Below are 22,920 nucleotides of genomic sequence, written 5' to 3'. Positions count from 1 at the left end.
GAACTGGAAAGATATCTGTAATAATTTAAGTGAAAGTTAAAGTAGTGTTTATCATGTAACCCCATGGTTCTTTTTAAAGGTGTATGTGTGTATATATGTGCAGAAAAATGTCACAGGGTGGTGTATCTGAGAGAAAAGTTTATCAATAATTTTTATTTATTTGTTATTTCTAAATTTTCTAAGTGAATCCATTACTTACATGATAAAAAGAAACAAAATATAAATCATGTCTTCAAGGTCATGTAATTAGGAACACTTCATGATATAAATAAGTGAAAACAACAGGATATAAAAATATATTGATAATACAGCCCCAGTTTTGTAGGAAGGGAGAAAAAAAGGGATGAACGGAGGAAAGGAAGGAGGGAGAATGGAAAAAAAGAGAGAAAAAGAGGGAGAGAGAAAAAAATCCCAGAAATTTAATACAAGGTTTAGCTGGAGATGTGAAATAAGTGGTTTTGTTTTATTCTTTATACTTCCCTAAAATTTCAAAGCATTCTGTAATGAACACGCATTAGTTATAAGGAAAAAAAAATACTACTTCAATAAATGCTACCTACCACCACCACCTTGCTGGGAATTTTTCTATCCAACAGATTAATAAATCTAGTTACATTGGTAAGATGGTATTTCTCAGTTTATATAGAAACTTGCTCATTTAGGAAGAAATGCTTTTGTTTTAAGATAAATAAAACTGCATCTTGTCCTAAAAAGATATTCGGTGAAGTTATTAAATATATTTATGTCTTCCCTTTTTGGAATCACGATACCATCACTGTTTTGAAGATCTAATATATGAAGGCGGCATGCAATGACACGCATCTGTAATATCAGATACTCCTGGCTACTCAGGAGGCTGAGGCAGGAGGATCCAAGTTCAATGCCAGCCTTGGCATCTTAGTGAGACCCTATTTCAAAATAAAAAATAAAAAGGACTAGGATGGTAGCTCAGAGGTTGAATGCCCCTGGGTTCAGTCCCCAGTACTGCAAAAATAAAAAATAATAATAAAGTAAAAATAAAAATAAAAAGCTCAGTGGTAGAACACCCTGAGTTCAATCCCCAGTACCCACCCTGCAACATACACAGAGTATATGAAGGTTAAAGAGAAGTCAAATACCATCTAGCTATAATGCTGTATGTTTCTTGCTGTTCCCTCCTTTACATGAAGAGAACAAATGGTCACACAGTCACCTAGACCTTCTAGAGGTGTGGACCAAGGGAGAGTCTCCATCCTCAACACAAGATGAGGAGTCCACTGCTGGTTAAGACACAGCCCAGGAACCACGCAGCTTTCACTTGCAGAGACACTAAGGCCCCTGGCTGGATCAAGTCCACTTCACCTCACTGCAATCACAGCACCACCACTAGGGGGCAGGCAGGCTCACCGAAGACCTGCCCATCTCCGGTCTACCTGAGGCCTGCCAGTCAAAGGGGTCTGTGACTGAAGTCTGGAAGCTTCAAGGGCATGCTTTCATTCATCCACATTCAACAAGCAAGGAAGGCAGAATGAATTGAAATGCTTCTTTTAAATCACATCAAAAAATTACCTTTTCTTTCAAAGCTTTCCTCTCTGACAAAGCAAACGAGGGCCAGGAACTTTGTCACCTCTTTTAAATAAAGAACTGTTGTATTATTCAGCTTTATAATGGCTGTTGATTCCTTGTCATAGGGGGTTCCTGCTCCATCTTCTTTGAGACTAAATGGGGACAGAAATCAAAACGTATTTGACCATTGAGAAAGAACTACAAATTGCAACCCAGTAACAAAGACCAGCTTTAACACACAGAAAATGATATGTCATTTACACTTTTGCCTTTCAGCAAAAGATCTCAGTGAACTCTTCTCCCCTCCACAGCCAAGGGTTTCTTGTTTTCTCATGGTAGAATAGTCAGGCTGTCAAAAACATGATCTGTTGAAAGACCAAGACGGGCTAAAAAACAATTAGAGTCGAAAGAGACATGACAGCCAAATGCTGGACTGAACCCTGAACAAGAGGAAAAACTGCTATAAAAGACAGAATTGGGACGTTTGGTAAAATCTGAATATGGCCTATGTAGTAGATAACAGAGTAATGTACCCATGCTAAATCTGCTTCACTTGCTACTTAAACCATGTTCTGTGGGCAAATGTCCATGTTCTTGACACATACATGTTCAAGGGGCCAAGATCAAAGAATCAAGAGGTGTGAAACTTACTGTCAGATGGTTCAGCAAAAACATAAAGACAAATAATATGTAAATTATTAAAGAAAAGAGAGTAAATATGGCAAATTAGTAAAAACTGATAAATCCCAATGATGGACATAGGATTTCCTGTAGTTTGAAATGTTTTCAAAATAGTTAAATTAATATGTTGGTCTATTTTCTTAAGAAAAGGTATAGTCTGCAGACAGCTAAACCTGGGTTTGTATCCCTGCCCTCTTATTTACCATGTGAACTTGAACAAGTTGAGTAACTTCTTTGAGTGTCAATTTCCTTATCTATATACTGACAGCAATTACTTCCTAATGAAGAGAAAATAATAATGCATATATGGTTCTCTGTATAAAGCTGAGAATCTATAAAATGTATGAAGAATCTTAACTGCTATTATCATTATGATGGTTTTGATGATAGAAAATGAACCTGCCAAAGACACTGGTATAATCAGAGTTATCAATACTTCCATCATAGGCAAAAGATATGTGCCCATAGCCTTCCTTTTATCTGCAGCTATGTACATTTTGATACACATTTAGTTCCTAAATCTATGAATAACTGACCAGAATTTTCACTTAATTGGAATTGTGCTAAATCTTATCAAGTTCACATTAAAAGCTAGCATTTATTAAACATTTACTATGTGACACACACCATTCTTAGTTCTCACCATACAGTTTCTGCCAGGAGAATCCTCTAAGCTAGATACTAAAGAAACTAAGACTAGAGAAAGAAAGATAACTTGGGCAAAGCTGGTGATAAAGGTGGAGCTAGTACCTCAAACCTGATCTGACTTATATAAAAGCTAATCCTTTAATTTTATAAATATATAGGAGATAGGATGACAAGCCTGATATAATGAAGATCCTGAATTGTGGAGTATTTTAAAGGAAATGGAGGTTTGTTTGTTTGTTTTTTAAGTTTTGAAAATATTTTAAACTGGTTTCTATAGGACTAATTAAAAGTAAATTTTAAGTCTGAGCTACTTGGGAGACTGAGGCAGAGGATCCCTTTAGTCCAGGAATTCAAGGTCAGAAAGACCTGTCTTTAAAAAGTAAATTGTGAACATTAGTTAAAAAAAAGAAAAGGAAAGAATTCAACTTACTATAACTTACCAAAACATTAAAGAAAAATCTATTGAATTTCGATTTAAAAGGATTCCTAACTTCTACTGCACTGATTTTAGCAACTATTTTTGAAGACTGAATTCCTCTTGCTTACAAGTAAATGCTCTAAGAGCAATAAACTGAAACATTTAAAATGTTTTTACCCAGTGAAGAAAACTGCACCTAAAATGTTCAAGTAAATTATAACATATTTGAATATATAGATAACAAACATTTTGTCTAATAATAAATAGCATTTAATAAAACACAGGAAAATTCTTAGGTGAAAATATTAAATCAAAAAAAGGAGGATATAAAATTATATATACAAAGTGATCTCATTATACTTAAAATTACAGAAATAATAAAATATATTAAAAAATGTAAGTAGTGACTGTCTCTAGATGGTGAGATTATGGGCTATTTTAATTTCACTCTTTATGCTTTCATGAAAGTATATATACTACAATATATATTAATTTCATAATGAAAAAAAAAGTAAACAACAAACAAATTAGAAAAGACAAAAAAGAAGCCAGGTGTGGTGACTCACACTGTAATCCCAGCAACTCGGGAGGCTGAGGCAGGAGGGTTGCAAATTCAAGGCCAGCCTCAGCAACTTAGTGAGACCCTGTCTCAAAATAAAACAATTAAAAGTGCTGGGAATATAGCTCCGTGGCAGAGCACCCCTGCATTCAACCCAGAACCACAAAACAAACACAATTTTAAAAAGATCCAGAGAATTACAAGTAGAAATCAGTGAAGTTTTGCAACTACAACTAAGTTCTACAAGTTTTCATCTACAAGCAATGAAAACGCCTGACAAATGGCAAGTATTTTAAAGAGTGTGTGTGCATAGAGCTCCGGCAGAACCTGAGCTGAGATTCCTAAGGCACCATCTTCTAGGCCTGTGGTCTCCACAAGGCAGCTGGGAAAGAGCATAAAGACCTCCAGTCACAGAGCCACTTCCTTCCCAGACTGTCTAAGGGAACAGGGCCTAGACTCCACACACATCTCCACTCCGCCCCCTGCTGGTTAACTGTCCCCACTCGCTGCTCCAGCAAATCTGAAGAAACCCCAGCGCCCACAAACTATTTGTGACCCAGACTGGCTCTTCCTGAATCCTGTGGGTTCTCAGGAACACTGCACTCCACCACAGAAAAACAATCTGATGGTAAAGCCCAGCATCTTCCTCCTGCTAGCCTCTTCCCTCACCCTGTTTGTTTTAGCTGGGTAAAAGTAACTCTGATTAACAGCATTTACACAAACAGCTTACCACTTATGTCTAATTACCATAGGCACAATAATGATCATGCATGTCATTAAATATGTGCCAGATTAATTGTGTTGTTCATTGTACTTGATTACCACAGCAATCTAGACTGTAATCAGGATTCATTCAGCTTCCACGGCTCTTTCAAGGTCATCCACTTATGGTTTAAAAATAATAGGATACTTCAAGCTGGTAATCCAGGGAAATAGGGTCTATTTTTAAAGCATTTAATAGTAACAGCAATAATAAATTATGACAGCTACAATTTATCCAGGGACTACCAGGTCAAGGCACAGTGGGAGCCTACTGGTTCCATCCTCACCACAATCTTGGGAGATATCACTTACCCTATTCCATCAGGAAGGGGCTGTGTTGTGTGTGGGTGGCGGGTGTGCGTTGACAGTCAAAGGAATCTGAACTGAGTGAGCAGAGGATTTTAGACAGTGGAAGAAAGAAACAGACTGAAACTCGTGCAGAAGTTAACAGAGGAGGCAGAGTGCCAAGAAAGGCAGGTCACGGTCAGTCAGTACAGAGGAAGACGGACCAGAGCTTCAGCTCGTCCACGACCAGATGACAACAGCAACACTCCAATGTCCTAAGAAATAGCAGCTCACACTCGCTCTGTGTAAGACTTGTTTGGCAAATGCAGAATTAATGCAGAATTGTTTCTATTTCTGGTTATACCATAAACTTTCCCCACGATTGATTGACTGATTGGGTACTGGGGGAATGAACCCCGGGGCACTCTGCCACTGAGCCACATCCCCAGCCCTTTTTATTTTTTATTTTAAGGCGGGGGTCTCACTAAGTTGGCCTTGAACTTGCTATCCTCCTGCCTCAGCCTCCTGAGCCTATAGGTATGTGCCACTGCACCTGGTCTGGCTCACTGTTTATTTGATATTATTTTAAGTGTATAAACAGTTCTGTTTTCTAAGAACACAAGACCATACTAACAATAATAAGAAGCAGATAATGTCATTTGCTTAGTCATATAATTCTTTGCTGGTCACAGAAAATCAAAAGTGTGCTTTAAAAAAAACTCAGCAGTTATTTTCTGTAACAAAGAGGATTAATAGAAATGTTAATGACCCATTTCTTCAGAGTTCAAGGATCCATTTGTATCCACAGACGTTGACAGATTTTTCAATAGAGGACTTAGGAATCATTTAGACCTGAGTTCAAATTCTATTTCTGTTCTTTATTGACAATAGGAGCACCAGTTAGAAACTTAACCACTATACGCTTTAGTTTCCTCATCTGTAAAATGGGGATAGTAATTCCTGCCTCATGGAATAGTTGAAAATTAAATTATATGATGCATACAATAAAGTTATTAGCATAATACCAGGCATTTGCTCAATAGTGGTTATTATTATTGCAAGCTAAGTGGTCTATTTACGGATCTTGGTCATTTAAAACAAAAGTATTAAAGTCAAACGGATAAATGCACAGTGCCTAAGAAGTTATGAAAGGGAAGGACAGTTTGACTGCCATTTATGGATGTCTTACTTACCCATAAATACAAGAGATGTCAATAACCACATCTATCATATCACAGCAGAGCTCGTAGGTTTGCATATCCACTGGAGTACTATCAGTTGCAATATAAATTTTACTGACTACATCAAATAGAAATGCCTTTTCAATTCCAGAATTCTGAAATAAAAAAGATGCCACCTTAGAGTGAGAGCTGATTTCAGACTGTGTACAGGTTACATAAAATCATACACCATCCCCAATGCAAAAACTAACTTACAAAGAATTTAAGTTGTTCCACTGTATTACAACTTAAAGTTATTGTCTTATACTTTATAATGGACTTGCAGAAGAAGTGAAAAGGAGGGTTATCACAAATTCTTTATCATACGTAAACAAATAGACACTATTTCCTGACTCTTAGGACTTTTTTTGGCATATCTTTCATACAGTGTTAAACACATAAAAAATTATTCAAGAACAAGTCATCACCAAAAGCAAGTTTTATGCTCCCTACCTCTGATAGGGTTTTTTTTTTTTTCCAACATTCACGAATGCCCTCAACTTGAACAAACACTCCCAATTATGCCAGTGAAGTAACGCGTTTTTATTTGGGGAGTTAAACTCCCAAAAATGAACAATATGGAGGAGTGCTCTTCAAAAGTAATACTTAAGTGACCTTGAAATGATGTGAGAGCAAGCAGAAGTAAGACCTTTTGCACTCCTGCAATGTTCTCAAATTCTTCAAATGACTACAACAGGAGTAAATTATTTACTTACTGATATAAAGATATTTAGCAAATTCTCCAGAGTTGGGAGTTGTGGAATCAGTTTCTGAACCACTTTGCTAAAAGCTTCAAATATTGAATGATCATATATGCTGGTCAGATAAAAGCTGAAAGAGAAAACAGTATTTCATCCATATTTCCCTTTGAGATATAGATTGCTTAAACTATGGTATGACACCAATAATTTCCCTTCTATATCTACAACCCTAACACACACAAACTAGCTCCCTTCAGAATTCAGTGACCTTAGTGAAAAACAAGTATGTCTCCCCACATGCCAGAACTGTGCCTGTTTGGTCTGCTCCCTGGCAAGCTTAAAAGTGCAGCCCTATGTGCCTATACCAGCTTCCATGCATTCTGCAAGAGAATCTACACCTGATAGTCTTTACTCAAGCCTCTTGATGTCCCACTAGTAACTGTTAAATTATTGACAATGAATCATGTAACTTTTTACATTCTCCAATTTGCAAAATGAATGAAACATGAAGTTGTTTTCCTCTGTGGGTAATTCTATCTGAACTATTTTTAGACTAGTCCTTTATTTATGATTATAGATACTATCAAATTTATTAAGAACTGTAAATTTTAGCATCAATTAACTTCCTGGATTAGATTCATAGGTTTTGTTATGTGTTCTTTCATATGAGGGAAGAAGCTTAGCTTTGATCACATGTTAAAACAAAACACTACTAGCATGTGCAAGCCAGGCAAGCTCGCCTGTAATTTCAGTGACTTGGGAGGCTGAGGCAGGAGAATGGCAAGTTCAAAGTCAGCCTTAGCAATTTAGTGAGATCCTATCTCAAAATAGAAAATAAAAAAAGGCCTGGGATGTGGCTCAGTGATTAAGCACCCCTGGATTCATTCTCCAGTAATGGGGGGTAGGGAGAATGAGCATGTATAAAACTTGTCTTTCCTAAATCCTATATCAGTGTCTACAGCACAAAACAGACACCGCCTGTTACAAACCAACCCTGGTGAATCTGAAGCCCCAATTTCTCCTGTCCTTTACTAGGATCCCTGAGGGATTTCTGTTCTCACCTGAGGTGAATTTTTTCTAATCCTGCATCTGCGAGGTCATCGTTTGCCCTCTGGTGAATATCTCTTTGAGTTTCAATTTTGTGGTCATCTGACAGACCATCCACTTTATGAATAAACACCTCGAAGTTGATGTCAGTGTTCACCTTGTAGGCCCTGGTCACCGTGAGGTGGAGCCTGGCCAGGGCTTCCATGTAGTCATCCTGGGAACAAAGGCAATGCCTGTGAGAGGAGGCCATTCCACCTTTCCCAGCCTACCACATGGCTCCTGCCCTTCAGAATGTCTTGCCAAGACTCCCCCTAGAACCTGGCTTCATGGACTCTAAGTTTGAAAACTTAAGTTGTGTTAACAAACAGAAGAGAAGGCTAACAAAATGCAGCTGATTGAGGCAGCTCTAACTTTGGCTGATAAACACAAAGATCTGAGTTGCAGTTTCAGAAAGAGAAATGACCCCACACGGCCTCATTCCTTCCCTGCAATACTGTCCTCTCCACTTTCCAAGTCTCTTGGTGAACCATGAGGAACTATTAGAGATGGAGACAAGACACCAGGAGGATGGGGAATGGGCTCAGGGAACAATTTTAGGAACACTGGTCCAGAGCAGAAGTCAGAGTACCCTGGCCCACAGGCCCCGCCTTGTCCTCGGGTCCACTGCCTGGTTTTTATAAGGAACTTAACATTGAAACTCAGCCATACCCGTTTGTCAGCATGTTGTCTAAGTTGCTTTCATGACACAAGGCAGAATTGAATCACTTTCCTCTGTGGAAGCTCCTCAGGGACAGTACAAATCCTGCAAAGCCTCAGATTTGTTACCATCTAGCCCCTTACCAAAAACTTGCTGACCCCCCAGTGTGGAATAATTGCCCCAAACAGCACCATCTATTTTTTTTCCTCTGTTATGATAATGTAATACCCAGGTATCAATACTCTGATTAAGAAATAAAAACATTAACAACAAAGCCCTGTGTATTTCTCAGCATCTTCCCAACCTGGCCCACTACCCAGCCACTCACAGCAACCACTACCCCTAGTTCTGTGTTTATTTCCACTCATCCATTTACACCACACACACACACACACACGCATCCCCAAATAACAGACAGCATTAATTTACATCATTTAAAGATTTACAGAAGTGGCTGGGTATGGTAGCGCACACCTGTGATTCCAGCAACTCAGGAGGCTGAGGCAGGAGGATCACAAGTTTCAGACCAGCCTCAGTAACTTAACAAGAAGACCCTGTCTCAAAATAAAAATAAAAAAAAGTGATAGAGTACTCTGGGTTCAATCCCCAGTGCCACAAAACAAGGGACAAAAAAATTTACAGAACCATCAAGTCGTATGTATGCCTTTTTCATTCAACATTACATCCAGGAGATTCATCTATGTTGAAGCGCATTAACTGTAGCACATAATTCCTTTTAAGGACTCTGAAATTTCATTTAATGAATGGTCTACAATTTATCACACACTTGCCTGTTGATGGACATTCCAAATGTTTCTCAGGGTGGTTTTGCACAGTGATGATGCAAACACAAAGCCTACCATGCAGGCTGACTCGGTGGGTCACTGCCATGAGCACCTCAAACATGACCGGGCAGTGTGTGATGGTGCCTAATGCTCCAGACCCTTGAAAACACCTGGTGTTGTCAGAGGCTGAGTCAGTGCCAGTTTGAAGGCTGTGGACAGGTCTTAATCTTATAATAAAAAAAGGAAAGGAAGGGATTTAAAGGACTTTTCACCACCATGCCCACCCACTACCTCCATTATGACTGGAAAATACAGAAAGCTAATTTAACAGAGGATTTTGGGGGCATTCTTCTATTCTCCAAACTAAATCAATAAAAATGTAGCCCTAATCTCTAGATAAATCCAAATATTAAATATACTAATAAGAAACTATGAAAAACATCAAATGGAGTCCTCATCCCTCACCCTCTGAGGAGGCATTCAAACTGAAAGGCAAATAGCAGACATTGGGCCAGCCAATTAATCATTAAATAAAAACTACCATTACTACTGTACAGCTTCAACGGTTGAAATTCTAGAAAAGTCAACTAATTACCAGTGACAAGAAGCATATCAAGGCTTGCCTGGGGCTGTGCACTACAGGGGATGGTCTGTAAAAGGGCCCAAGGGGGGCCTTTGTGGGGATGGAAATATACATTCTTGAATGTAAGGCAGTTACATGGCATATACCATTAAATTATGTGCTTAAAATGAGTACATGTTTTTGCATGTAAATTAACACACAAAAGGGTGTTATTGCTTTAACTGAAGGAGTTAAGAGAACAGGTCTGTGAGCAAAGCGACCCAATGTCTAGAGAGGAGCACATCTCAAAATATTAGAAACCACCAGTCTAAACTCCCTGCCAAACCTATAAAATGGTCTGATGACCAGCTAACTGGTAAAACAGCACAGAGCCTCAAGGGCTGAACACAAGGAACTGGGAATGTAGCTCGGTGATAGAGTGCGTGCTTTTAGCATGAGCTCAATTCCCAGCTTTAATAAATAAATAAATAAGAAAATAAAGAAAGAAAGAAATGACTAAAAATGACATTAGAAGAAAATATTCCATTTATTAGAGCAGAGAATTGCAGATTATTTTCCTCTGTTATTGCTTTCTATGACAAAATTTTAAAAATAACCTAAAACATCCTGTCTAGTTTCTATTCTACAATTAGATCTAGGATTACAGGCAGATAGGTCACAATCACCACGTACGGGATCAAGTGGAAACTCTTTGGGATCCAAAGGCTTCAGGAGAAGTACATTCTGTGGTCTCTGCAGGGGGTGGGAGAGTTAAACTAAGCTTGTGGGAAATCACTCTTACTTTCATTCTTTTTTATTTTACAACATTCTGTGAGGGCTTAATTTCTTCTTGGGGATATATTTATTTGGCAATCCTATGACTGTGAGGAATTCACAGGCAAAAAACAAAACATGAGGTGTCATTCCAAAAGAACATTGCTTAGAAATAATGGAAAGGACACCCAAGTGTTATTGAGAGCCACTTCCCTAAAATCTGATTTTTCTTTCAGTGCTCATAATCATGCAAAGATTCCTGCAAACACGAAAAAGTAGTGAATAGGCTCTGACACTGCTTGTTAGATTATTCTTCATTTTTAGTAAATGACAGCACTTAACAATGTTTTCCTACTTCTTTTTCAATGCTGGGGGTCAAACAAAGGCCTCAGGCACCTCATCAAGTGTTTTACCACTGAACTACACCCCCAGACCCCGTGGTCATTTTTAAAGTGTAACTTAGAAAGATGAATTCAGACATTCTTATTTATACCTTATTTCTGGCCTACAACAAACAAAACAAAAACCTTAAAACGAAACTAAAACAACTCAGGTGGAAGGTCTGCTTTTCATGTTCAGGTAACATTAAAACTGAATTACAGTTGCGATCTAAAAATAGACAAGTATACCTGTTTTAGCCAAATTACAATCATATTATAAACACCTAAGATAGATTTGCATTGGAAATTTGAATTCCATAAATGCAAATTGCTATATTAGCACAGTATAGTATTTAAGTTGTTAGTAAGCCATTGTCCGAAAATGAGTCATCTAGTTGGAATGTACTTTACTCTGGCCAGGACTACTATTACTGCTACCTAGTTCAACTAGTACAGACACAGTACTGGGCAACCCGAGGGGAAAAGGGAGCTTAGATGACATCCCCACACCCGAGCCTCCCCTCCCAGGCACTGTGCACATACTCTATCCACTCCCTTGGGCTCCAGGCATATCTGAGGCAGGAAGGTCTGGCAGACCTGAGATGGGAAGGCAGGGGATACTGCCAAGGCCACAGATGGGCCAGAAAACAGGTCAGTACAAGTGGGACAGCCAGGAAAGCAGCTGCTGACAGCAGGCCCTGGACATGACGCAGGTGTCTACAAGCATGCCTGACACCAGCCTTTCTGGGTGGGCCAAAGGGAGAGTGAACTGCTGCCCATAGATCAGGTACTGGATTTCCAGTCTCCCCCCTGCACACCCGCACCCTGAAGAATAGCTACACAAGTACAGCGTGGCCTCTTGGATTTGAAAGACTGTTGAAAAATCTCATTATTATATAAATAGGCACCTAGTTTCTGATGCTCTCAGGCATAAGCTGTTTCTCAGAGAATGGTTTTCCAAGTGTGGTCTTAGAACCATGATAACTAACAGTCTCCATAACCTCTTCCTAACACCTCTGAGATCCTGGAGGGCCAGGTGATGCACACCAGCAGTTGGCTGACCTGATGACAGGTACGCAGTTTCAGAGAAATATCAGGGAAAAAGGAAAAGACCTGAACTTCAGAGATGATTTAGCACACACCTGGAGGACCTATTGCCTTTTACTCCCCAACAGCCATAAAAAAGTCTATGGGAGAGCCTTTGGTCTGGGCCACAAGTCACAGACACTTTGAATGAGTGTTTGCAAGGCATCATGCCCAAGCCCCCAGATCTGCCTGAAATGTACCTGTGGCCTGTTTCCTTTTCCCGCCTCCCATTTATAGCCACTAGAGGAGAAAAGCCCCTGGGTATAAAAACCCAGGTGTCAAAGAGCCAGTTTGGAAGGCTAATGTGAATCTGACCAATGGCTGGGAAATAGGGCTCTTCACTAGTCAAGGCGGGGGGGTTCCCCTGATTCTTTGCTTCCAAGCAAAGGTTGGAGAAGTACCCAATCAGGCTGTCTGTTGATATACTACTTTTATGACTGAAAACTGGATAATATAGGGGATATAACTTGGAAGGATTTAAAATAATTGGACGAAGGCTATAATAAATCTCACCCTGTATCCGATACTTATTCATGTGAACAAAGTTTGAACATCTATACAAACAGAATTGATCCAAATCCTGGCTTATTCAAGCATGAATATATAAATTAAGTGAAAAACCATGAAATATCCATCTCCTTAGAAAAGAAATTTATCTCAAATTTTACTTCTAGTTATCTGTAAAATACAGGTACATTATTATGTCATAATTGTGTATTAGTGATAATTATAATTTGATTCAGAAGAAAAATGTTCACTTAAAACTTTACCTTTGTAGGAAATGATGTACATTTAAATGTACCTTTCTATAGATTTTTGGTGTATAGAACCTGTGATCTTTTATAGATGTCTGCCAGGGGAGGCGGGGGGGGGGGGGGGGGGGGGGGGGGGGTTCTTGACATATATTTGCCGACCTTGGTCCCTAAGGCTGGGTTAGTTGGTCGTTGGTCAGGGCAGGAGGGAGGGAGGGAGCTTTTCTCCTTTGCAAAGTCTGAGGGCCACACCAAGAAACCTTTGGTAGAAAGGCCTAGTCTAGATTTCAAAAACCAAACCAAAGCCATCAAAACGAATGTGGGGAGATGTTGCCTGAGCAGAGGCCACTGGGTCATCATGCCTGAGACACTGAGCTGTACCTGAGAGTCGATGACGAATATCAGTGCTCCCGTTCCTCTGAAGATCATCTCATAGTCAAAGGTGGGGTCAAAAAAGTCAATCTGTCCTGGGAAGTCCCAAATCTGAAAATTGACAAAGGAGCTGTTGGAAACATCCTCCCTGCATATCTTGTTAGTACTCTCCAGGAACAGCGTCTCGTTGGGCGACATTTTGTGAAAGACGACTTTCTGAATAGATGACTTGCCGCTTCTCCTCAGGCCCATGAGCAGGATTCTCGGCTTCACCTCAGTGCTGAAGGGATCGCTGAAGTCCAGCACTGGAGAAACCACAAAACGAGAATGAGGGTAAGTTGCTTTCCCAGTGGTTAATTAGAGGAGTTTCACTTCCGCCTCAGTGTAATTCATGACTCACAGAAGATGCTGTCCTTCTGAACGAGTTCCTGACTACACCACCCCACTCATAAAGAGGGCAGTTTCTGGAAGTGCGGAACACTGAAAAATGCCCTCTCTCCACCTCATGCCATCCCAGAGGGGAAGATGCCTCTATGTACAATTTCACATCCCAAGCAGGTACTCTGGAACATGAGAGCAGAAAGGACCTAGAGCAGACTGTCCATGGACAGAACTCAGGTCTCAGCATTCTGAAGCAATGTTCTTCTGTACGACATCCTCAGAGTCTCTCTGCACTAGGGAGATGCTTGTTTATTTGATTTTCACTTCTTTAGTTCCCCTCTCAGTCACAAAGGCCTGGAGTGTGGGCATGAACCAGATGCCTCACATTCAGACTGTGTCAATTTTCTGAGAGGTGGTCTTCTCCCAGGCCTACCCTGGCTCTAGGCCTACAGTAAGTAGCTATTAACCATAAAGAGCTATTCAAATTTAATTGGATTAAAATTAGAAATGCAGATCCTCTTTGTATGACCCAGAGTCATAGAAAGTACCTGGTCCCTACAGTAGCCAAATTCATTGACACAGAAAACAGAATGGTGGATTATTAGGGCCTGAGGCAAGAGGAATAAGGAGTACACAGTACAGACTTTCAGATGGGGAAATATAAAATGAGAAACGTTATATCATGTATATTATGTGTATTTTACCACAATAGAAAGAAATCTGGTTCCTGTTTCTCTACCCCTGCAAATGCTCAACAGCCCCATCTGGGGAGTGGCTGACATAATGGACAACATGGATACAGAACGTGGTTGTCATCACAGAAAGCTCTTAAGGTCAGCACTACTCTAGCCCTTGGTAACAAGAACCCAATCCTAAAATCCTCTGCCAAGAGTCCTAGGGGGACTAAGTTTACCAAATAAAAGTAGGAATTGTGTAAAGGCTCAAAACCCTGTAGGGTTCTCTTTTCTTTGTGTTTGAAACATGTAGTGTTGGTTCCACAATATTCTTTAGTCCTACACAGCCACTTAGTTTCAAAGCAGCCTTCATGCTTAACCACAAGCACGTACATTTCCCGAAAGCAAAGGAAGTGTAGCCTAGTTGTTAAATGGTAGGGCTCTAAAGTCAAAACCTGGGGCTTGAGCTAACAGACCTTGGAAAAAATACGTAGCCTTTAAGACTCAGTTTCAAAATCCTAATATGAAGTTGAAAATGGGAATGATAACTCACAGGATTGTTATGGTAATTAAATGAGATCGAAGACCTAAAATGATTACTAAAAGTAAGACTCAGCAACGGGCCACTAGTTTTACACATGTAAAAGAATGAAGTTAGACCCTTATCTGACACCATATGCAAAAATCAACTCAAAATGGACTAAATGCCTAAAATGAGGAGCAAAAACTATAAACTCTTAGAAGGAGATAGTGGTATAAATCTTGGTGACCTTAGATCAGGCAATGGTTTAGAAATCATTGAGACCCTTTTCCCAATGATTTCTTAACTCTGACACCAAAAGCACAAGTAACCACAGGAGGGGAAAAAGCAAACTGGGTTTCATCAAAAATTTAAAAAGAAAGCAAAAGAACCTACATAATGGAACAAAACATCTGCAAGTCATATATGAAAGGGTCTAGTATCCAGACTCTATTAAGAACTCCTACAATTCAACGTTAAGACAATCCCCACCCCCCAAAAATAGATATTTCTCCAAAAAAGACACAAATGGCCAATAAGCATATGAAAAAGTGCTTCACACATCATTAGCCATGAGAGAAGTACAATTCAAAACCACAATGAGAAGCCTCTTCACACCAAGATGTCCATAATTTTAAAAAGACAAATAATAACAAGTGTTAGTAAGGATCTAGAGAATCTGGACTTTCACACACTGCTGGTGGAAATGCAAAATGGTACATTTTGAAAAACAATTTGGCAGTTCCTCTAAAGTGTCAATATGGAGTTACCATATAACCCAGCAATTCAATTCCTAGAAATACACCACCAAAAAGGAACTGGGGTCCTAGCTCAGTGGTAGAGCACTTGTCTAGCATGTGTGAGGCCCTGAATTTGAGCCTCAGCGCCACATGAAAATAAATAAATAAATAAGATAAAGGTATGTGTCCATCTACAACTAATAAAGATTTAAATTTTTTTAAAATAAGAAATACATCAAAAAACAAAAAAAGAAAACATATGTCCCAGTAAAAAATTGTATATGAACTTATAATAACCACAAAATAGAAACAAACCAATGCCCATGAACTCCCAAATGAACCCATGTAGAATATGATATATCCATACAATGGACTATTACTGAGCCATATGAAAGGAATGGAGTACTGATTCACATTAAAATGTGGATGAACACTGAAAACATTACACTATGTAAAAGAAGCAAGACACAAAACGTTTCATATTGTATGATTCCATTTATATGAAATGTCTAGAATAGAAAAATCCATAGGGACAAAAAGATTAATGACTGCCAATCTCTCCAAGATTGGAGAGAAACAAAAATGGGTAGTAAACATTAATTGGTATGTAGTTTCTTTGGAAAAGAATATATTCTGGAATTAGGTGGTGATGATCGCATATTTGTGAATATACTAAAAAACCACTGAATGATAAACTTTAAAAGGGCAAATATTACATATGCTATGTGAAATATATCTCAATTTTTTTAAAAAGCTTCATGAATGACCAAAAACATAAACACATAAAAGAGCCCTTATTAAACCTGGAGAAAGATGAAGAAACATCTTTTAAAAAGGAAGAATATAAACAAATATAGAAATATACCTACATTAAATTATTTTTCTAAATTTCTTTCTACACCTATGTCTTTCTCTGTTCCTGGTCCCAGTCTGACCATAATCCAATAGAGACTGGACAGTAATCTTTTTATTTTCCTTTTGTAACTAACAATGCCCAACCCCCCCCCAAAAAAAAAAATCTCTGCAATTGACTAAAGCACTTAATAATTGACAATATCTTAGTAAATTTCATTTATTATATATAATATTTTGATGTCTGAATTTGCAATAGGCACAAGTAAACACACAAATTTCAGATAAAACAATGATTAAATGAAGAAAAAATAAGTGGGTGAGATACACATAGGTAAGAGTTCATGTTATGGTTTGGATATGAGGTGACTCCCCAAAGCTCCTGTGTTAATGCAGGATATATTCAGAGATAAAATGAGTGGATTGTGAGAGCTGTAACCTAACAGATTCGCCCTACTTTGAAAGGATGAATTGGGTGGTACTGTAGGCAGGTGGGGTGTAGCTAGAGGTGGGTCACTGGGGGTGTGCCCTGGAAGGGTGCATCTTACCTGCAGCCCCCAGCTCCTGTCTCCTGCCTGCCATGAATGGAGCAGCACTCTCTACCAAGCCCTTCTGCCATGATGTTCTGCCTCACCTTCAGTCCAGGACAATGGAGCTGGCCCACCATCAACTAACGAACTGTGAGCCAAAATAAACTTTTCCTTCTCTAAGTTGTTCTCATTGGATATTTTGGTCACAGAGGCAAAAAGCTGACTAACACACTCCGCTATAAGCCTCATCTCCCACCCCCACCTTACCCACACACTCCTTTTCAGTTCAACTTAATCCAGCAAATTGCTGATGATTTACAGTATCTTATCATACTGATATATTAATTTCACATGACTTATACAATATCACATGACTGATATCATCTAAAATGTCACCAGCTTTCTTCTTCAACATGGATTATATGATACAGTATCACCATTTCAAGTCTATTTCAGCAAAAGCAGGTCATGAATTGAAAAAGAAAACAGAATTTCAAGTTTAAAGGTATCTTCTCTTTGGAAGCCAGGTGCAGTGGCATATGCCTGTAATCCCAATGGCTCCAGAGGCTGAGGCAAGAGGATTGAAAGTTCAAAGCTAGCCTCAGCATCTTAGCGAGGCCCTAAGCAACTTAGCAAGACCCTGTCTCAAAATAAAATATAAAAAGGGCTGGGGAATGAATGCTCCTGGGTTCAATCCCTGATACCAAAAAGATACCTTCTCTTCCCAAACTAAATTCCTAAGGACAATAGAAAAGGTATACATAGTAAGCAAGGCAAAAACAGAATGCATTTCCTTTAAAATCTGGGACAAGACAAGGTTGTCCACTCTCACCATTCCTATTTAATATAGCACTAGAAATTCTAGCCAGAGCAATTAGGCAAGAGAAGGAAATAAAAAAGATTAAAAGGGCTGGGGTTGTGGTTCAGGAGTAGAGCACCTGCCTACCACATGTGAGGCACAGGGTTCGATCCTCAGCACCACATAAAAATCAATAAGTAAAATAAAGGTATTGTGTCCGCCTATAACTTAAAAAAAAAAAAAAGATAAAAATAAGAAAGAAATAAGTCAAATTACCAGGGTTTGCCGATGATATAATCCCATACATAGAGAATCCCAAAAACCCCAAAAATCCCCAAAACCAAAAGACTGCTAGACCTAAAATACAAATTTGGCAAAGTAGCAAGTTACAAAATCAATAACTTTCCTATATACCAATAATGAATCTGCTGGGAAAGAAATTGGAAAACAATATCATTCACAATAGCCTCAGGGGGGGAAAAAAAAAAGAGAGAGAGAGAGAGAGAAAGAAAAAGAAAAAGAAAAAAAAAAAAAAAAAAAAAAAAAACAAGGAATAAATCTAACCAAGGAGGTAGAAGACCTCTACAATGAAAACTATAAAACATTGTTCATGGATAGGGAGAATTAATATTGTCAAAATGCCCATACTACCAAAAGATTCAATGCAATTTCCATCAAAATACCAATGACACTCTTCACAGAACTAGAAAAAAAGTCCTAAAATTCAAGAATTTGAATATAAGAATATAAGACCCAGAATAGCCCAAGTAATTCTAAGCAAAAAAAAAAAAAAAAAAATCTATGCTGGAGGAATCACAATACCTGAATTCAAATTATACTACAGAAACTATAGTAACAAAAAATGCATGGTACTGGCATAAAAACAGACACATAGACAAATAAATAGTACAGAAGACACAGAGACAAACCCACACATCTACAATCAACTGATCCTTGACAAAAGTGCCAAAAACATACACTGGAGAAAAGACAACCTTTTTAACAGATGGTGCTGGGAAAACTTGTTATCAATATGTAGAAGAATGAAACTAGACCCTTATCTCTCATCCTGCTCAAAAATCAACTCAAAATGGATCAAAGACCTTGGAATTAGACCAGAAACTATGAAACTTCCAGAAGAAAATGTAGGGTCAACGTTCCAGCATATAGGCACAGGCAACAACTGTCTCAAGAGGACTCCTGAAGTTTAGGAAATAATGCCAAGAGTTAATAAATGAGATGGCATCAAATTTAAAAGTTTCTCCATAGCAAAGGAAACTATCAGGAATGTGAAGAGAGAACCTACAGAATGGGAGAAAATCTTTGCTAGCTACTCTTCTGACAGGATTAATATCCAGACTATATAAAGAACTCAGAAAACTTGACACTGAAAAATCAGATAACCCAATTAACACATGAGCAAATGAATCAAACAGACAGTTTTCCAAAGAAGAAATACAAATAGTCAACAAGTGTATGAAAAAATATTCAACATTATCAACAATTAGGGAAAGGAAAATCAAAACTACGCTGAGACTTCATCTCACACCTGTCAGAATGGCAGTCATCAAGAATACAAATAATAAATGCTAAAGAGGATGTGGAGAAAAAGGGACACTTTTTTTTTTTTTTCCGGGTGCTGGTGATCGGACCCAGGGCCTTGTGCTTATAAGGCAAGCACTCTACCGACTGAGCTCTCTCCCCAGCTCCCAAAAGGAACACTTTTACACTCTTGACGGGACTGCCAAATTAGTACAACCAATATAGAAATCAGCATGGAGTTTCCTCAAAGGAGTAGGCATGGAACCCGCATACGACTGTTATATCACTCCTCAGTATTTATCCTGAAGAATTAAAGTCACTGTACTATAGTGATAGCTGAAAACCTGTGCTTATAGCAGCACAATTCACAATAGCTAAACTATGGAACCAGCCTAGGTGTCCATCAATGGATGAATGGATGAAGAAAATTGGTATAAATACACAATGGAATTTTTTTTCAACTATAAAGAGAAATGAAATTATATCATTTGCTGGAAAGTGGTTGGAACTAGAGATCATTATGTTAAGCAAAATAAGTCGAACTCAGAAGGTCAAGGGTCATATGTTTTTGCTCATATGTGGAAGTTAGAGAAAAAAAAAAAAGGAAAAGAAAGGTGGGTGGAGCTCTCATGAAAATCCAAGGAAGATCAGTGGAGGAAAGAGACCAAGGGGTGGGGGTGGGTGGGGGCGGGGGGGGGTGCTGGGGAGTGATAGTGGTCAAATTATATTGTTAGATTGTGGGCATGTGTGAATATATAGCAAATCTCATTATTATGTACAACTATAATGCACCAATAAGAAATGTGGACAAATAACTGAAAAAAAGTTTCAAAAAAATAATTGTGGAGGAAGAAAGATATATGGAATGAAAAGCAGATGAGGAGGGAAAAAGTCAACTGGAAAATTCTTTCTGAATGCAGTATATAGGGATAGAGTATAGGAAAGTATGAAATAAATGTCAGTGACATCAGAAATAAGATTCCAAAGTCCTATTATCCTGCCAAAGAAGTTTGCAAAAAGAAAGAATGCAGAATATGAAGGGTAAGCAATATTTAACTAAGTAACAGATAAGCCTTTCCCAAATTAGGGAAGGAGAAAACTCAAAATAAACAGGCCCACAAAATAAAAAGGAAAAATTTAAACAAAAGCAGTAAGCGCATACCTTAAAAAAAGAATTCACAGTATTTAAAACATCAAGAAAATAAAATCCTTACAAGTACCAGAAGAGGAAAGCAATTGGAAAGATAGATTTGTAACAACACAGAAAAGAACAGAATACCTTCAAAGACTGAAGGAAAATGTCTTTCAGTTCAGATTTATATACCATTCATACTATTTTTCAAATGTAAGAGTGAAATAGACATTTTCAACCAAGTACAATGACACATGTCTATAATCTCAGTGACTCAGGAGGCTGAAGCAGAAGGATCACAAGTTCAAGGCCAGCCTCAGCAACCCAAAGAAGCCCTAAGCAACTTAGCAAAACACTATCTCAAAATAAAAAATAAAAATGGCTACATCCCCAGCCATTTTTATTTTTTATTTTGAGATAGTGTTTTGTTTCAGTGGTAAAATGCCCCTGGGTTTAATGCCCAGTACAAAACAAAAAACAAAAAACACATTTTCAGACATTCAGGGACTCAGTTTATTGCCTGCCCACTTAATTTCCTTGAATTACTAAAGGATGTATTGCTGCAAGAAAAACATACCCAACATGTCCAGCAATAAAATCAGCAATGGAAAACAAATTTCAGTGAAAACTATTAATTTTAAATAAGTATTGATTTAGATTTTTTTCACTAAAAATTAGAACCTAAAATTACAGACAACGTAGACACAAGACAGAGTTAAGTAAAAGAACACTATGGTTCTTATTTAAAAACCACAGTTTGAGATGGGGTACATAGCTCAGCAATATGGAGCTTGCATGAAGCCCTGAGTTCGACTCCTACACCATACACAAAATAAAAACAACAAAAGCATAGTTAAATATTAAGTATTAATTTTGTTTTAAATATAAGGATAACTATCTGAAACCAGTAGAAAAGATAAATTTGGGCAAAAAATTGTATTAGGAAATGATCCAGAAGGTTATATAGCAAATAGTAAAGAATAGGTAGAAGAGAAAGGGATTTAGGGGACTTAAAGGGAATTTGGGCTGGGGATAAAACTCAGTTGGTAGAGTGCTTGCCTCACATTCAAAAGGCCCTGGGTTCAATCTCAAGCATCACAGGAAAAAAAAGGGAATTTGAAGCCTGACCTGGTGGCCCATGCCTGTATTCCCAGTGGCTTGGAAGGCTAAGGCAGGAGGATCTCAAGTTCAAAGCCAACCTCAGCAAAAGCAAGGTGCTAGGAAACTCAGTAAGACCCTGTCTCTAAACAAAATACAAAATAGGGCTGGGGATGTGGCTCAGTGGTGAGTGCCCCCGAGTTCAATTGCTGGTACCTGCACACCCTTCCAAAAAAAAAAAGGGAATTTGAGCTGGTACGGTGACCCAAACTGTAATTCCATCGACTCTGAGGTAGGAGGACTGCTAGTTTGAGGCTATTCTCAACAACTTAGCAAGACCCTCAGCAACTTGGCAAGATCCTGTCTCAAAATAAAAAAATAAAAAGGACTGGGGATGTGGTTCAATGGTAGAGGTCTATAGGTTCAATCCTCATTACCAGAAAAAAAAAAAAAAAAGTGGTTTTAATTTTAAATAGAAAATATATTCACATACATGTATAATCTTTTAATGTATAGACTGACGAGTCAAATTCCAAAGATGCATAAGAGGACTGTAAACCTTTGCTATTTCCTTTTGACTTTATATGCCAAACACAAAATTTTCAAAATATTAAATACTCCTTAAGGGCTGAGGTTGTGGCTCAGAGGTGAAAGCGCATGCCTAGCATGTGTGAGGTACTGGTTTGATTCTCAGCACCACATATAAATAAATAACTAAAATAAAGGTCCATCAACAACTAAAAAAAAAAAAAAAAATACTCCTTAAATTGTGATTTCAACTCTACAATTTTTCTTTCAATGGCTGTCTTATGGTTTCTGTTTTATGGATATAATAAAAATATTAGTTAATGTGCCCAAAGTTGTTGCTTGGAAAATATTGGTGGATAAAATGATACATAAAACATAGCCCTCATCTTGGAGAAAAGTAAAAATCTTGTTTAGACAATGTAATGTTGGCATACAGATACAAACAGATCACTAGAACAGAACAGGAAGCCAGAAATGAACCCACTCATACAAGGACAACAGAGTTTTTTGTTGTTGGTTTGGTTTTGATTTTTCTGGTATTGGGGATTGAACCCAGGAATGCTTAACCACTGAGCCACAACCTCATTTTTTATTTTGAGACAGAGTCCCAATAAGTTGCTAAGGCTGGTCGTGAACTTGTGATCCTCCTGCCTCACCCTCCAAATCACTGAGATTGTAGACATGTATCACCACACCCCCAGCAACAATAGAGTTTTGACAAAGATGCAAAGCCGGCTCCTGGGGAAGGGTAATGATTGTCACCAAACAGTGCTAGAACAGGACTTCCGTAGGCAAAAAAAGAAGGAGAAAGAGGAAGAGGAGGATTTCAATCTATACCTTACACTATATA

The 22,920-nt window shown here is 38.4% G+C and overlaps 1 protein-coding gene across 1 annotated transcript in view; it reads right to left on the bottom strand.

Moving 5' to 3' along the window:
* The window catches only part of RRAGD (Ras related GTP binding D), a 41,235-nt gene that overhangs the window by 6,349 nt on the left and 11,966 nt on the right, over positions 1 to 22,920 (bottom strand). Inside the window, exons 2-6 of the mRNA XM_079148389.1 lie at positions 13,284 to 13,579; positions 7,881 to 8,080; positions 6,835 to 6,949; positions 6,092 to 6,234; positions 1,549 to 1,697 (exon numbers count right to left, since the gene is read on the bottom strand). Coding sequence (XP_079004515.1) covers positions 1,549 to 1,697; positions 6,092 to 6,234; positions 6,835 to 6,949; positions 7,881 to 8,080; positions 13,284 to 13,579 — 903 coding nt within the window. The remainder of the gene's footprint in view (positions 1 to 1,548; positions 1,698 to 6,091; positions 6,235 to 6,834; positions 6,950 to 7,880; positions 8,081 to 13,283; positions 13,580 to 22,920) is intronic.

Source organism: Sciurus vulgaris, assembly GCF_902686455.1.
Source record: "Sciurus vulgaris genome assembly, chromosome: 7".
Taxonomy (NCBI): Eukaryota; Metazoa; Chordata; class Mammalia; order Rodentia; family Sciuridae; genus Sciurus; species Sciurus vulgaris.
The sequence above is the reverse complement of the archived record's forward strand: the minus strand, read 5'-3'. Positions and strand labels throughout refer to the sequence as shown.